This window comes from Nicotiana tomentosiformis, chromosome 10, assembly GCF_000390325.3.
Source record: "Nicotiana tomentosiformis chromosome 10, ASM39032v3, whole genome shotgun sequence".
Lineage (NCBI taxonomy): Eukaryota > Viridiplantae > Streptophyta > Magnoliopsida > Solanales > Solanaceae > Nicotiana > Nicotiana tomentosiformis.
The window spans coordinates 31,513,297-31,530,251 of NC_090821.1; the positions used below are offsets into that span (position 1 = coordinate 31,513,297).

The 16,955-nt window shown below is 44.2% G+C and overlaps 1 protein-coding gene across 1 annotated transcript; it reads right to left on the bottom strand.

Moving 5' to 3' along the window:
* Positions 1-14,309: 14,309 nt before the first annotated feature.
* On the bottom strand, positions 14,310-14,768 carry LOC138899956 (uncharacterized). The gene has a single exon (XM_070186658.1). It carries the CDS (start codon positions 14,766-14,768, stop codon positions 14,310-14,312), a length of 459 nt encoding a protein of 152 aa, XP_070042759.1.
* Between the last annotated feature and the right edge of the window lie 2,187 nt (positions 14,769-16,955).

Here is a 16,955-nt window from a genome sequence, read left to right on the forward strand (position 1 = left end):
TATGATGGCATGTGAGTTGTCCGTGATTAATGCTTGGGCTTTGGGAGCCCCTCCGGAGTCTGTACACACCCCCGTGAGCGCAGAGTGTTGAGTGTTTTGAGTATTGAGTGTTGAGTGCGAGTGATGAGTGATGGAGTGGCACTGCTGTGAGGTTGTATTTATTTGTGTTGTTGTTGCATTTATCTATTAAACTTCTTTGTGGCATTTGCTGAGTTATGAAATTTACCTGTTTATTTCTATTTATATTTAAATTGTGAAAAATAAATAATTGAACTGTTTTACTTAGCTCGTCACTATTACTCAGTTCCTTAGTTATTTCTGTTACTTGCTGAGGTGGTTGTACTCATGCTACACCCTGCACTTTATGTGCAGATTCAGGTGAGTTACAGCGCGGCGATCATTGAGTTCAGGCCGGCTATCTGTGGAGATTGCAAGGTAGCTGCTAGCGTCCGCAGGACCTTGTCACTCTTTTTATAAGTTCTTCTTTTGGATTGTATTGACAGTTAGACAGTTTCATTTCTTAGTTCATAGATTTAGACGCTCGTGACTTAGTGACACCCCGATGTTTGGGGCTCGTTTCCGTATTTCTAAAGTTATATTTAAAGTTGATTTAGTTTATGAGAAATTCAAATGTTGAAATGCTTTATTAAATTCTTATACTCAGTTGAGTAGTAATATTTTGGGGAATAAGCTTGCCTTGTAATATGATAGGCGCTATCACGACCATGGTTAGATTTTGGGTCGTGACAAGTTGGTATCAGAGCCTAGGTTACATAGATCTCACGAGTCATGAGCGGGTTTAGTAGAGTCTTGAGAATCGGTACGGAGACATCTATACTTATCTTCGAGAGGCTGCAGAACCTTTAGGAAAATTTTACATTCTTAGATTCTTATCGTGCGTTCTATATATTCTAGTAACTAAACATCTGTATTTCATTCTCTCACAGATGGTGAGGACTCGTGCTACCGGTCAAGAGGGTCAGCCACCAGTTCGGGCCGCAAGAGACCGAGGCCGCGGTAGAGGCCATGGTAGGGGCAGAGGTGCAGCCCGTACAACAGCTGGGGCAGTACCTGCAGATCCACCGGTTGCCCTAGAACAGGACCATATTCCAGTTGTTGATGCACCGGCTCAGGCACCACCTATGCCTATTGTGATTCCAGGCCTTCAGTAGGCCCTAGCTCAGATTCTGACAGCATATACCGGTCTTGCTCAGGCGGTCTCTATTTCGACGGCCGCAACCACTTCTCAGGCTGGAGGAGGCACTCAGACTCCCGTCGCTCGCATACTCGAGCAGGTTATTTAGGGACTTCAGACACCGGAGGCACCACTAGCCCAGCCGGTTATAGCTGCACAGGATTATGTGGTTCCTGCTATGCCTGAGGATGATCAGCGTAGGTTGGAGAGGTTTGGGAGATTCCAGCCGCCACCTTTTAGTGGCACAGAGAGAGAGAGGACGCTCAAGACTTCTTGGACAGGTGTCAGAGGATACTCCGTACTGCTGGTATTTTGGAGACTTGTGGGGTCTCATTCACTACCTTTTAGTTTTCTGGGGCTGCACTCAGATGGTGGGAGACTTACGAGAGGCGTAGGCCTGTTGGCGCAGCTCCCCTTACTTGGCAAGAGTTCTCTGTTCTCTTTCTGGAGAAGTTTATACCTGAGTCCCGCAGAGAGGAGCTGCGCAGGCAGTTTGAGCAGCTTTGCCAGGGTGAGATGTCTGTTACACAGTATGAGATGCGATTCTCCGAGTTAGCTCGTCATGCGGTCTGGTTGGTTCCCACAGACCGAGAGAGGATCAGGAGGTTTATAGATGGCCTCGGTTTTCAGCTTCGATTGCTTATGACCAGGGAGAGAGTATCTGGGGTTACCTTTGATGAGGTTGTCGATATTGCTCGACAGATTGAGATGGTTCGAGGTCAGAAGATGACTGAGAGGGAGGCTAAGAGGCCTCGTGGTCAGGGTGGTTCCAGTGGTGCTCCTCAGGGAGGCCAGTTTCAGCAGAGTCAGTCATCATACAGTGCATTGCCAGCACAAGGTTCTCATTATGCCCCGCCCGCTCAGGTATCGTCGGGTAATTCTTTTGGGCATCAGGAGCAGCAGTTTTATCAGAGAAGGGGTTGTTTCGAGTGCCGGAATTTTGGTCACATTGCGAGATATTGCCCTAGGATGTTAGGTGGGACTCCGCAGCGGAGTACTTAGCCTCCGACTACAGCACCAGTTACCTCACCACCCGCCCAACCAGCTAGGGGTGGAGTTCAGCCAGCTAGGGGCGGAGCCCAGTTAGCTTTAGGTCGCCCGAGAAGGGGGAGGCAGATAAGGGGGTGGTCAGGCCCGTTTCTATGCCCTTCCAGCTAGGCCAGACGCTATTGCTTCAGATGCTGTGATTTCAGGTATGTTCTTCTGTTAGACTCGTTCGAAGACGAACATTTGTTTAAGAGGGGGATAATGTAATGACCCGGCCAATTATTTTGAATATTATAACCCCGTTCCTCCATTTACTATACAATTTATGTCTTGCAATTGATTTATGACTTATCGAGTTAGTTGGTTCGGGTCAGGAAGGAACTCGAACTGAAATGAGACACTTAGTCTCATAATTTAAAAATTTACGTTAGAAAAGTGGACCGGATATGGATCTATGTGTAAAGGACCTCGGATTTGAATTCTGATGGTTCTGTTAGCTCCGTTAGGTGATTTTGGACTTAAGAGTATGTCCGGAATGTGATTTGGAGGTCCGTGGTAGAATTAGGCTTGAATTGGTGAAATTGGAAATTTGGCGATTTCGGTCGGCAGTGGAAAATTTTATATCGGGGTCGGAATAGAATTTCGGAAGTTGGAGTAGGTTCGTAGTGTCATTTGTTATGTGTGAGCAAAATTTGAGGTCTTTCGGACGTGGTTTGATTGGTTTCGGCATCGGTTGCCGAATTTGGAAATTTAGAAGTTCTTAGGCTTGAATCCGAGGGTAATTTGATGATTTGATGTTGTTTTGAGTGATTCAAAGGTTCGACTAAGTTGGTATGTTGATATATGACTTATTAGTATTTTTGGTTGAGGTCCCGAGGGGCTCGGGATGATTTTGGATGGGTATTGGGGAGTTTGGAAGTTGGAAAATATAGCTGGAAGCTGCTGGTGTAAGGCTACTGATGTGGCTGCACTTGCGGATGGTGAGACGCAGGTGCGGATGGCATGTCGCGGATGCGGAAAATGGAGGCCTGGAATTAAGCACAGGTGCAGAAGAGAGGATCGCACCTGCGAGCCCGCAGGTGCAAAGGGGCAGCTGCAGGTGCGAAGCTTGGCGTCTAAGTGACTTTCACAGATGCGCACCTGGGACCGTAGATGCGAGTCCGTAGGTGCGAGAAAGGGTCCGCATGTGCGGAATCCCTGGGGCAGATCCTATATATCACACTTCGCGAATTGTGGTGCATTCTTCACCATTTCTATCCGGTTTTGGAGCTTTTAGGAGAGATTTGAAGAGGGAATCAAGGGGGTTTCGTTGAGGTAAGTTACTTGAGACCTAATACTTGTATATATGGTGATTTCTCGTTGTTTAATCATGGTAATTAGTGAAAATGAGGGGTTAGGGCTTGGAATTTTTGGAGAGTAATTTAAGGACTTGAAGGATCAAACGATGTCAGATTTTGATGAATTTGGTATGGTTAGACTCGGGAGAGGTCAAGGTTTATTATTCTGCCATTTTTTTTTACTGATTTCGAGACATGGGCCCAGGGGTCAGGTTTTGGTCAGTTTCGGATTTTTGGCATAATTTGATAGTTTTTCTCATGGAATTCATTCCATTAACGTATATTGATGGTATTGTACTGATTGTGAATAGATTCAGAGCATTTGGAGAACGAGTCCAGAGACGAGGGCATCCCAGAGTAGGATCTTTACGCTGTTAAGGTAAGTAACAGCTTTAACTCTGGCTTTGAGGGTATAAACCCGGAGATTTGATATCACGCGATGGTTTGGAAGTGATACCCACGCTAGGTGACGAGCGTGTGGGTGTGCACCGCGAGGGATTGAGACTTGGTCTGTCCCGTGAGACTGTGAGGCCTAATGGCTATTATCTGTGGTTATGTGTTTATTTGTTGTTGAACTTATTTGCCTTCATGTTAGAGATAATGCTTAGGCTTTATTCATGCTCACATTATTTGTACTCAGTCATATAAATTATTGTACCTGTTTACCTCAGTCTCTATTATTTACTAATATGTGGTGATACTTGATGTGGGCTGTGTTCCCTTATTTGTTGGTGATGATGAGGTTAGTGAGGTACATGATTGAGTGAGGCCGAGGGCCTGGTTGTGAGGATATTAATACCATAGCACGTGAGCTGTCCGCGTAGCACGTGAGTTGGCCGTACGGGTCCAGGTATTGATACCATAGCGCGTGAGTTGTCCGCGTAGCACGTGAGTTGACCGTGCGGATCCAGGTATTGATATGATGGAACGTAAGTTGTCCGTGCTTAGGGCTTGGGCTTTGGGAGCCCCTCCGAAGTCTGTACACACCCCCCGTGAGCGTAGAGTGTTGAGTGTTTTGAGTATTGAGTGCTGAGTGCAAGTGATGAGTGATGGAGTGGCACTGCTATGAGGTTGTATTTGTTTGTGTTGTTGCTGCATTTATCTATTAAACTTCTTTGTGGCATTTTCTGAGTTATGGAATTTACCTGTTTATTTCTGTTTATATTTTAAATTGTGAAAAATAAATAATTGGACTATTTTACTTAGCTCGTCACTATTGCTCAGTTCCTTAGTTATTTCTGTTACTTGCTGAGGTGGTTGTACTCATGCTACATCCTGCACTTTATGTGTAGATTCAGGTGAGTTACAGTACGGCGATCGTTGAGTTCAGGCCGGCTATCTGTGGAGATTGCAAGGTAGCTGCTAGCGTCCGCAGGACCTTGTCACTCCTTTTATCATTTCTTCTTTTAGATTGTATTGACAGTTAGACAGTTTCATTTCTTAGTTCATAGATTTAGACGCTCGTGACTTAGTGACACTTCGATGTTTGGGGCTCGTTTCCGTATTTCTAAAATTATATTTATAGTTGATTTAGTTTATGAGAAATTCAAATGTTTAAATGCTTTATTAAATTCTTATTATCGGTTTAGTAGTAATATTTTGGGGAATAGGCCTGCCTTGTAATACGATAGGCGCCATCACGACCATGGTTAAATTTTGGGTCGTGACACCCGGTCTCGATTAACCATACAAAATCGGGTAAGCAGGATTTTGACCGTATATAGATAGTCCCCTCATTTTTTGGAGAGTAATGACAAGAAACGATTTGAGCCTTAGATCATGACGTAATCGTCGTGACATAAGCAGTAGAAGTGACAGAAACGTCTTGTCGATACAGTTTCCCAGGTATTTAATACGCATCAGCTGACAGTCGGCCATTACCAGTTTTGAACTGTCGTTGTGAAAATGATAAATAGCCCTCTTCTTCATTATTTCAAAATTTTACTTTCAAATCTTCTTCATTCCAATCTCCATTGTTCTTTGCTTTCTTTAAAGCTTCCTATCTTCAAATTTTTGTGTTTCTTTGCTTGTTCTTTCTAAAACACCAAATACTGCAGTCTCCATTCTTCTTTGCCCATAAAAACTAAATGGCCAAAACATCAAAAGTTGTTCAGCAGAAGGAGGATGCTTCCTCATCTAGGCTGGCCGGCGAGAAACCAGTGGTGGGGCCACGCCCTGAAGAACTTATTCCCGGGGTGTGTTCATAGATTCTGACTTTAGAGTCAAGAAAACCCCATCGGTTCCTGGTCGATGCGAGCCGATATCGAGATATATATGCTCGATACCCAAAAGCCTCCTCGACCAAGTAAATAAAGATTGCAAGTGGGGAAACAAAGAGGTTGTGATACCGGCACCAGAAGAAGTGATCACCACCCATGTGGAAGGGTTCCTGAGCGTTTACACTTATCCTTTCACGTTGGGTCCCCTTGATCCGATCATCGTAGACTTCTGCAAAAAATACCAGGTGACCCTCGGCCAAATTCACCCCTCTTTCTGGAGGATCGTGATACTGCTCCGTTTCTTCGTGAGCAAAATCAACAGGTTTGCTTTCACTCTTGACCACCTCATAAGATTATATAGCCCTCGACTCTATCGAGGTGGGCTGATAAAGCTTCAACGTCGGGCCATCAAGGCACTTATCTCGAGTATAGATGAAGACAAAAATTGAGGCTGGATGGGCTGATTCATTCAGGTGAAGACCACGGACCTAATCCCAGTTGAGAGCATGCTATTTCCTTAGAAGTAGAATATGAATCGTAAGTATGATTCCGTCTTTAATTTCTGTTCATTGTTTTTACTTCTTCATCCTTTCTTATCAGTGTTTTTATCGATGCAGCCGTTGCTTGGATGCCGGGTGCGGTTCCCCACCCCAAGAACTGGGTTAGGAGCCTGGTTTCGACGTCAACATACGCCGAGCGTGCATGGCGTGATTTGTCAAAGGGCCAGTGGGAGGCTCATACTCATGGTAAGCCTTCTTCCTGACTTACGGATTTGCCTATCGTTCAAGGATATTCTCAAATATGAGTTTACTTATTTTCTCCTTTTGCAGGTCTCGGAAAGGATGCGACTATGAGACCCCCGCCTGGTGATAAAGAAGTTTAACCACCTATTTCGAAACCGGCGAAGGAGAATAAGAGGAAAAGGGCCTCGAACTCTGAGGGCCAAAAACCCAAGAAGAGAACAGCCCGCAAACCCAAAGGGAACACAATCTCGCTGACTATGGAGTCACTCCAAAGGCTAAGGGAAGAAGAAGAAGAAGAAGAAGAGAAAGAAAATTATTCTGGGCTGGTGGCCCGTGCGCGAGCTAGCACCGAGATTCGGAGATCTTTGAAACCGGTGGGAGTTGATACTGCTCCGTCTAGGTTTGATGAGGTCGAGGAGGAGACTTCGGCCCAAGTCCCCGAGCCAAGAGAAATCGAAGATGTTTTATCTCGGGGCGAAGAGACCGTTGAAGAGGCAGTGGATGCCGGTGTAGAAACTGGGCTTGAGGCCCCCCAAAACGGAGGCAGCGCCCCAAAAGACCCACTTGGGGTAATAGAGATCGGGGATTCCCCCTCGTTTCCTTCATTTTCTGAGTTGATGATACACGACGCTCAGGCCATGGAGACTTGTCACAGGGAGGGAGCCCACAGAGAGGAAGATCCTTTCCTTGGTTATTTTGTTGGTGTAGAAGATGTCACCGGTCTGAATGACTTAGAGGCTCCAAAGAAGAGCTCGCGCGAGGCTTCCTCGAGTTTTAAACTTACCAATCGGTTTTTGGCCCCTAGTGCCGATCCCGGGCATAAGCGAACAATCGTTATCACGGTCTGGAGGATGCCCGGGTTCTTGCTGCCCCTATAGGGGTGGCTAGCTACCTCTGGTGTTTGGTCACGGAAGAAGACCAAGCCTAGATGGACGAGGTGGGAGTGCTTTGTCTTTTCAACGAATCCCAACAGGCCCTGAACCGGGTAAGTTCATATTCTCTTTGTCAATTTTCATACTTGTACTTTTCTCTTTGTATAATTCCTTCTTTCTATTGTTGTAGGCTTCTGTGCTTCATCACGAGGATTTCTTTCGATCCCGAGGGGTGCTGAGCCAGTACGAAGCCGAAAATCGAGGGCTTACTAAGGAGAGAGATGCCTTCAAGTTTCTCAATGAGCAAAGAGAAGGGGAATCAAAAGGACTTCGGGCTGAGCTAGAAGCATCTCAAAAAGAACAAGCTGATCTGGCCGAGTAGGCAATAAGAATCTTTGAAGTTAATGATACTGACTCAGGCATGGTGGCTAACTGTTCGGCCCCACAGGTCCAGCGAAAGCTCGATGTGATCGGGCGGCTTCGTAAGTAAGTGGACATAGTGAAAGCGGAGGCCGAGGCGTGGAAGAAGAATATGGACCGCCTTGCCTCAGAAAAAAGAAGCTGCCCGAGCTCAACTGGCCTCGGTTGAGACCCAACTCCGAAGCTTGAAAGAGAAAGCCTTGGTGCAAGCCAAGAAAATTGAGGAGTTCCAGTCTCGGTTGGGTTCACCAACTTTCGATTGAGAGAGGATGGCCACAGAACTTGCAACGGCCAAATTGGAGGTCGAAACAGCCACGGCTAATGCTGATGCAATAGTGGCCGTCTACCGGTCCGGCGCTGAAGCTGCTCATGTTCGAGCAAAGGAGGTTGCCAAAGCTGCTCAAGCTCGAGCAAACTGGGTTGCTGAGCATGCTAAATGCCAGTCTCGAATGGAGACTCTCAAGGAGATCCATGCTCATGGCTTCGATCTTACAACCGATATCAAGAATGCTAAGGAGCTCGAAGTTGAAGCTAGAGTGTTGGCCTTTCCTGATGATGATGATTCTGGGAGTATGATTGGATCTAAAAGCGGAGAAGGCCTCGAGAGAGAAGATGTTATTCCCGGAGAAGACTAATTCCTTTAGTATTTTTTGTGTTTCTTTTAAGACCATTTCGGTTTTTTGTAGAGAAATTTGATCGGGCCATGTTGCCTTTGTAAATGATTTTTGACGTGTATATATAAAAACTTTCTTCCTTTCTACCTTATAAAATTATGAAGTTGTATTCTAGGGTCCGAGGTTTAGACAATTTTATTGAAACCGAACTAGTATAGCCCTTAGGCTTTATGATCGAGTGAGTGCTTGCTCGAACTCGAAGTAAGGTAACCCTTAGGTTTTTTGTTTGAGCGAGGATGATCTCTCGAACTCAAAGCAAAAACAGCCTTTAGGCCAATATAGCCTTTATAAAAAGATTGTTTATGGCTTTCTCCCCTTTTTGGCTTGAAAAAGTTTTTTATCATTTGCATTTGCAAAACTTGTAATGCCTTAGCATGCAATAAAGAACTGTTCGGGAGTTCGAACAATTTTGTACTCATTAGAGTTTTCGAGGCTTGATATTATCGAAGCCTTTTATGATTTTGCCGGGGGTAGCCCTTTTAACCGGCTTTATGAGGGAATTCAAAGGCCTATTTTGTTATAGAATTCAGACGTCTCTGAACCGTGTTAATTCGGCCGTAGCCTTTTTAGTTCGGGATTTGCCTCTTGGGCTTATTTTCCCGTTTTACTTCGAGCTTGCCCGAAGTTTCAGTTCCCGAGTGGGGTGGTCGTGGCCTATAAAGATCGAGGGTTGCCTAAAAGGTCTTATGATCTCGGAGTTTTAATGATTCGATCTCGTTTATTTTTCGGACGGCAGTCCCCGAGCTTGGGGGTAATTATCCGAACTCTGGTTATGGTCGGCCCTTAAGCCTGTTTACATAATAGATCGAGAGTATAGAATTGTAAAGTAGAAAACATTTTCTAAGGCATGAGATATCGGCAAAGAAAAATACTTCTCTCTATAAATGATTACACATGCGTACATGTTCTGTGCCAGGGCTCGGGCAAACTATGCGGGCACGGTTCGTTTTACCGTTTGGCCCTTACAAATTTTTCCTATCGAGACCCTGCTGCCATGGAGTAATTTCTTCACATCAAAGTTGGCATTCAAGGGCAATGCCCCCCAGTATTCGAGATTGATTATAAATAAACCTCGAATACTGTTGAATTGTTCTAAGTTAGCACGATCAATGGTTGCCTCATTAAAAACCTAGCCGGAAAATCCATTTGGGACAAAATCGGTCTAAGGGAAAAAGAGTGCAACGCGTGCTTTCACACCTAATAGCTTCGTGTGGTTCTCAAACACCTAAAAGGGTTAGTTTAAAATATAAATGAAAATGGAAGGGGTCGTACCTTAGAAGTAGTATCGTTTTAGGTGCGATACGTTTCAATTGCTCGGCAGTTGTTCGCCATTCATTGTGCCGAGCTTGTAGGATCCTTTTCCGATGATTCCGAGAACCTGGTACGGACTTTTTCAGTTTGGACCCAGTTTCACTTCATTCGGATTTCGGGTGTTGAGGGTGATTTTTCTTAGCACCAAGTCCCCGATGTTAAAATGTTGAAGATTGGCTCTTCGATTGTAGTACCTTTCGATCTGCTATTTTTGAGCAGCCAATCGGACGAGAGCGGCTTCGCGTCTTTCATCCAACAATTCTAGGCTCGTGTTCATGGTCTCGTTATTTGACTCCTCTGTTGCATATCAAACCTGATGCTAGGTTCTCCGACCTCGATCGGGATCAGAGCTTTGGCGCCATAAACTAATGAGAACGGTGTTTCTCCGGTGCTGGATTTCGATGTTGTGCGGTATGCCCATAGAACCTCGGGTAGTATTTCTCTCCATTTTCCTTTGGCATCGGTCAATCTCATATTAAGATTTTGGATGATGGTTTTGTTGGTCGATTCGGCTTGTCCGTTCCCACTGGGATGATAAGGTGTTGATAGGATCCTTTTGATCTTGTGATCCTCGAGAAATTTAGTTACTTTGCTGCCGATGAATTATTTTCCATTATCACATACAATTTTGGAGGGCATCCCGAATCGACATATGGTGTGGTCCCAAATGAAGTCTATGACTTCCTTTTCTCTGACTTTTTCGAAAGCATGTGCTTAAACCTATTTAGAGAAATATTCAGTCATAAACAAAATAAACTGAACTTTACCTGGGGCCGACGGGAGAGGGCCAACGATGTCCATTCCCTATTTCATGAAGGTCCATGGGGACAGGACCGAGTGGAGTAGTTTCCCGGGTTGATGAATCATGGGTGCATGCCTTTGGCATTTGTCGTATTTTCGAACGAACTCCATTGCGTCCTTCCTCATATTGGTTCAATAGTAGCATGCTCTAATTACTTTATGGATCAGCGATTCGGCACCAGAATGATTTCCACAAGTGCCCTCACGGACTTCCCGTAGGATGTAGTCGGTATCTTCCGGTCCCAAACATATTGCCAACGGTCCATCGAACGTCTTTCTGAACAACGTTCTGTCTTCGGACAAAGTGAACCATGCTGCCTTTATGCGCAGAGCTCTCGACTCCTTTGGATCTGATTGAAGCTTCCCGTTCTTTAAGTACTCTATGAATTTGTTTCTCCAATCCTAGGTTAAACTTGTGGAGTTTATCTCGGCGTGACCTTCTTCGATTACCGATCTCATGAGTTGTACGATAGTCCCCGAGTTGAGTTCGTCGTCTTCGACTGATGAACCTAAGTCTGCAAGAGTGTCGGCCTCATTGTTCTGTTCTCGAGGTATATGTTGCAAGGTCCATTCCCTAAATCGATGTAGAGTTACCTGTAGTTTATCCAAGTACCTCTGCATTCGGTCTTCTTGGACTTCAAAATTCCCGTTAACTTGGTTTACCACGAGGATGGAATCATACTTAGCCTCTATGACCTCTGCCCCCAAGCTTCTAGCTAGTTCGAGACCTGCAATCACGGCCTCATACTCGGCCTCATTGTTAGTCAATTTTGTAGTTATGATAGACTGTCTAACTACATTACCTGTGAGTGATTTTAGTACGATGCCTATTCCGGACACCTTCGCGTTTGAAGCACCGTCCGTAAAGAGGGTCCAGACTCTCGAAGATATACCCGATTTTATCAGTAGTTCTTTTTCAACCTCGGGTACGAGAGCCAACCTAAAGTCAGCCACGAAGTCCTCCAAGATTTGAGACTTGATGGCAGTTCGATTTCGATACTTAATATCGTACCCACTGATTTCTATGGCCCATTTGGCCAATCGACCCGAAAGCTCGGGTTTATGCAAAATATTTCTAAGAGGATAAGTCATTACAACACATATTTGATGACATTGGAAATATGGTTTTAGTTTCCTAGATGTGCTTATTAAAGCAAGAGCTAATTTTTCTAAGTGAGGATATCTAGTTTCGGCCTTACCTATGGTCCGACTAACATAATAGACAGGGAATTGCATACCTTGTTCTTCTCGAACCAGGACTCCACTTACCGCTATCTCCGAGACTGCTAAGTATATGTAAAGTTATTCATCCACTTTCGGGGTGTGAAGCAGCGGCGGGCTCAATAAATACCGCTTTAGTTCCTCCAAGGCCTGCTGGCATTCCAGAGTCCATGCAAAATTGCTCTTCTTCTTGAGCAGCGAGAATAATCGGTGGCTCCTATCTGAGGATCTCAAAATGAATCGTCCTAGGGCGGCAATCCGCCCCGTCAGCCTCTGCACGACCTTTACATTATCCACTACTGTGATATCCTCGATAGCTTTGATTTTATCGGAGTTGATCTCGATTTCCCGATTGGACACCATGAAACCAAGAAACTTGCCCGAGCCAACCCCGAATGCATACTTTTCGGGGTTGAGCTTCATATTGTACTTCCTCAGTATATCGAAAGTCTCCTGCAAATGCTTTAAATGGTCTTCTACTCGCAGGGACTTAAGTAACATGTCATCAATATAAACTTCCATTAATTTTCCTATTTGTTCTTCGAACATTCGGTTTACTAGGCGTTGATAAGTTGCACCAGCATTTTTTAGACCGAATGGCATTACATTATAATAATAGGTACTATACTTAGTGATAATAAACGAGGTCTTTTCCTGATCCTCCGGGTTCATCTGTATCTGGTTGTACCCGGAGTAGGCATTGAGAAAATTGAGAGTTTTGTGGCCGGTTGTGGTATCGATCATACGATCGATATTAGGCAAAGGAAAAGAATCCTTGGGGGATGCTTTATTCAGGTCTTTATAATCTACACACATTCTAAGTTTGTTTCCCTTCTTAGGGACTACCACTACGTTTGCTAACCATTCTGGATACTTTACTTCTCGAATGGATCCTATTTTGAGAAGTTTGGTTACCTCGTCCTTGTTGAAGGCATGTTTGACCTCGGACTGGGGCCTTCTTTTTTGCTTCACCGAGCGGAATTTAGGGTCCAGGCTCAGTTTGTGAATGGTAATTTCTGGTGGGATCCCATTCATATCGAGGTGGGACTAAGCAAAGTAATTCATGTTAGCTTTAAGGAAATGAATAAGTTTTTTCCTGAGCTCGAGGGTTAGCCCCGTGCCTAGGTATACCTTTCGTTCGGGCTGATGCTCAGCCGGTGTGACTTGTTCCAGCTCTTCGACCGTAGATTTGGTGGCGTCGAAGTCATCGGGAATTACGAGGGATCGAGGTATCTAGTAATCGTCATCCTCGTCGATCCCTTGCTTCTGTAATTGGGTCGAGGCCGATGTCTGTGGTTGCTATTTGACTTCCTGCTTTCCCTTCGAATCCAATCCCTTCATTGATGAGAGCGTCGATACCGGTATCACTTTATCGACTGCAAACATCTCCTTGGCGGCGGGTTGTTCCCCGTACACTATTTTGACTCCCTCCGATGTCGGGAACTTCAAAACTTGGTGAAGGGTCGAAGGTATTGCCCTCATGTTATGGATCCAAGGCCTTCCAAGCAGGGCGTTGTACCTCATGTCACCCTCGATCACATGGAACTTTATTTCTTGGATGGTCCCGAAAACGTTTGCTGGCAAAGTAATTTCACCTTTGGTGGTTTTGCTCGCCATGTTGAAGCCGTTAAGTACCCGGGCTGCGGGCACAATTTGATCTTGTAGTCCGAGCTGTTCTACGACCCTCGATCGAATAATGTTGGCTGAGCTACCCGGATCAATCAGAACACATTTAACTTGAATTTTATTCATAAGGACATATATTACCAGTGCGTCATTGTGGGGTTATAAGATCCCCTCTACATCCTCGTTATTGAAAGACAAGGTCCCTTCCGATTCGTAATCTCGAGTCCGTTTTTCCCTCGTGACCGACACCTTGGTACGTTTGAATACAGGCCCCTGAGGATTATCAACCCCTCCAACAATTATGTGGATTACGTGCTGTGGCTCTTCTTGCTCATTCTGTCTGTTTGAATCTCTGTTCTTGAAGTGATTTTTAGCCCAATCGCTTAAGAATTCTCGAAGATGCCCTTCGTTGAACAAACAGGCTACCTCCTCCCTTAGCTGTCTGCAATCTTCTGTTCTATGACCATGGATGCCATGATATTTGCACATTTGATTAGGATTTCTCTGGGCTAGATCAGTCTGCAGAGGTCGGGGCCACCTGGTGTCTTTGATGCACTCAATGGCCGATATGATAGCTGATGCATCAATGTTGAAATTGTATTCTGATAGTCGTGGTGCTTCTTTGGGTTCAACATTTATGTCAAAACTGCTCTTACTCATAAGCCCTCGAGAGCTCTGTCCTCGATTATTTCTTCTATCAATTCGAATGGGGTTACGTCCAGGCCCGTTGTTTCTCCGATCTCCACCGTATGGCTGATATCGATCTCTGTTTGACCGTGGTTCCCGGTCAATATCCCTTTTAACTCTGTCGATGGTCCTGTTTGGATAGACGGACCCGGAAGGAGTCCCCAACTAGTCATCCTCGACCCTAATCTTTGACTGGTACCGATTATGCACATCGGCCTAGGTTATAGCTGGATATTCGATCAAGTTCTGCTTTAACTGTTGTGAGGCTACTGAACTTCGTACGTTTAGGCCTTGAGTGAAAGCCTGAATGGCCCAATCGTCGGCGACTGGGGGTAGATCCATATGCTCAATTTGGAACCGGGATACGAACTCTCTGAGCATCTCATTGTCTTTCTGTTTTACTTTAAAGAGGTCCAACTTTCTAGTCTCGAACTTTATTGCTCCGGCGTGTGCTTTGATGAAGGAATCTGTGAGCATGGCAAAAGAATCAATGGAGTTAGGTGGCAAATTATGGTACCATATCATCGCCCCATTTGATAAAGTTTCTTCGAATTTCTTCAGCAGTACAGACTCGATCTCATCGTCCTCTAGATCGTTCCCCTTTATTGTGCATGTGTAATAAGTGACATGCTCGTTAGGGTCGGTAGTTCCATTATACTTGGAAATTTCTAGCATACAGAATTTCTTCGGAATGGGCTTAGAAGCCGCGATCGGGGGGAAGGGCTTTTGTACGAACTTCTTTGAATCCAAACCCTTCAAAATCGGCGGTGCCCTCAGAATTTGATCCACTCGGGAGTTATATGTTTCCACTTTTTTGTCATTCGCTTCAATCTTCTTCTCCCCCGATTCAATTTGCTTTGTCAGCTCCTCGAACATTTTCAAGATAGCGGGGGTCGGTCCCTGGCTCATTCACATTTGACCTCTCCGGCACTGGTTCGGCCCTGTGAACAACTTCCTGTGATGGTTCGGGTTTGACCCTACTCGGTGCGTGGTTCTGATTTTGGAGTTGTGCTATTGCAACTTGTTGAGCCTGCAGCATTTCGAATATTATTCGAAGGCTGATTCCGCCTTTTTCACCGCCCTGTGCGTTCTGACCGGCTGATCGAACATCTCTGTCGATGCTATTTTCGGGGAGATTTGTATTTAGGGCAACATGTGAACTGACGTCGATGGGGTCTGCAACTGGTACTCCTTCGAGATCAACTAGAGGCACTTCATTTTCTGGGGCGGCTACGTTGTCGTTTTTGCCATGAAAACCAAGACCATTATCGATGTGTGTGGGTACTGTTTGAGAGTTCGACATGCTGATCCTGGAATTAAAAATGCTTACAAGAACAAGTGTAAAGCAGTGTGTATTATGAAAATTAGCACCAGGCAATCACTATTATCCTTAGCTCCACGGTGGGTGACAAACTGTTTACCCTTAAAATCAGATAACAATTAAATTTGTACGTGGTTTTAAGGATATGTGATTTCACTTGGCGCAAACTGAGAAATATAAGAATTGAAGTTAGAAATTAACTGTAAAATGAGGAATACCAATGTAACGCGCAACTTTGGCCCTCGAGCTAGGTCGCCCTCGAGCCAACCGAGTATATTATTGAGAAGCAAGAACTGAACAACTGAATAAGAGAGCTTAAGAGAGAAAACATAATATGTTCCTTTGTTATGCGTGAATCCCCCCTTTATATAGTAGAGTAGTTCTATATATGGTACAATTCTAAATACAGAAGGAAATCTTCTGATTGACTAATCAACTGGTCTTGACTAATATATGCCGAGATCTCCGCCACAATCTTCGCTCGGTCATGGATTCCTAGGCTCTCTCTTATTCGACTTAGCAGGCCTCCTTCGATCTCGCTAGATCCTTATCCTTCTCGGTCTCGACCTTAGCTGGTCTCGATCTCGATCGATCCCTGAATCACGAGCTAGGCAATATTTATTCACGCAACGATCCAATATAACTTGAGATTGAACCTCGGTCTGCCACCCCGGTCTCGATTAACCATACAAAATCGGGTAAGCACGATTTTGACCGTATACAAAAGTTTATTCTTTAATTAATTTCAAGTTAGATAAAATTATAATCACCATTTATATTTTTATACATAAAATTGTTACGCATAAGAACTTAATTCTTTACTACTTTGAATTTAAGCACAATTATTTGGTGTGTACTATGTAGGAAATTAACCATACCACAAAGATTGTTTGCTTTTTAGTTGCACCATGCAATTCAAGGTCGAAAATAAATTTTCACCAATCAGCTTTCCTTTCGATAAAAGGACTTATAATATTATCAAGCATGTAATGTTTTCTTGTGAAAATTCCTTGCTAAAATACTCTTTTACTACTCATGAGTTTCCTTTCTCAAAATATGTGTTATAATCTTAAACTTCATTGGTTTTATTTAATTAGTTGAAAAGAGAATCTCTCAAGACGCGACTTACATTGTACAACAATTTCCTTTTTGTCTTAGATCTTTGATAGTCCGGACTACAGGAGTACCACAAATAAATATTTTGTTAATTTTTAATTTAATATTGATGTTTTATACTATGATTGCTATTGAGGTATTGGTATGAAACTTTATCAAATTTTAATTTTATAAATATGTTTTGGTGATGTAGCTTGATGATTAGAGTGGATGGGTATGTGGGCTGAACTTTTCATAATCTTAATTGCGAAAGTACTATTAGGTTTTTTATAATCCTTGGGAGGATGGTAAGGATGGACTTGGTAACAAGTTGCAAGTTGATGAGGTTTTATTTGACGAGATTACATGTTTGTATAACCTCCGCCTCCTTTTCTTTCTCGCTCAATAAATACTTTTTGAATCTCTAAAATTCACCACTTCAAAAT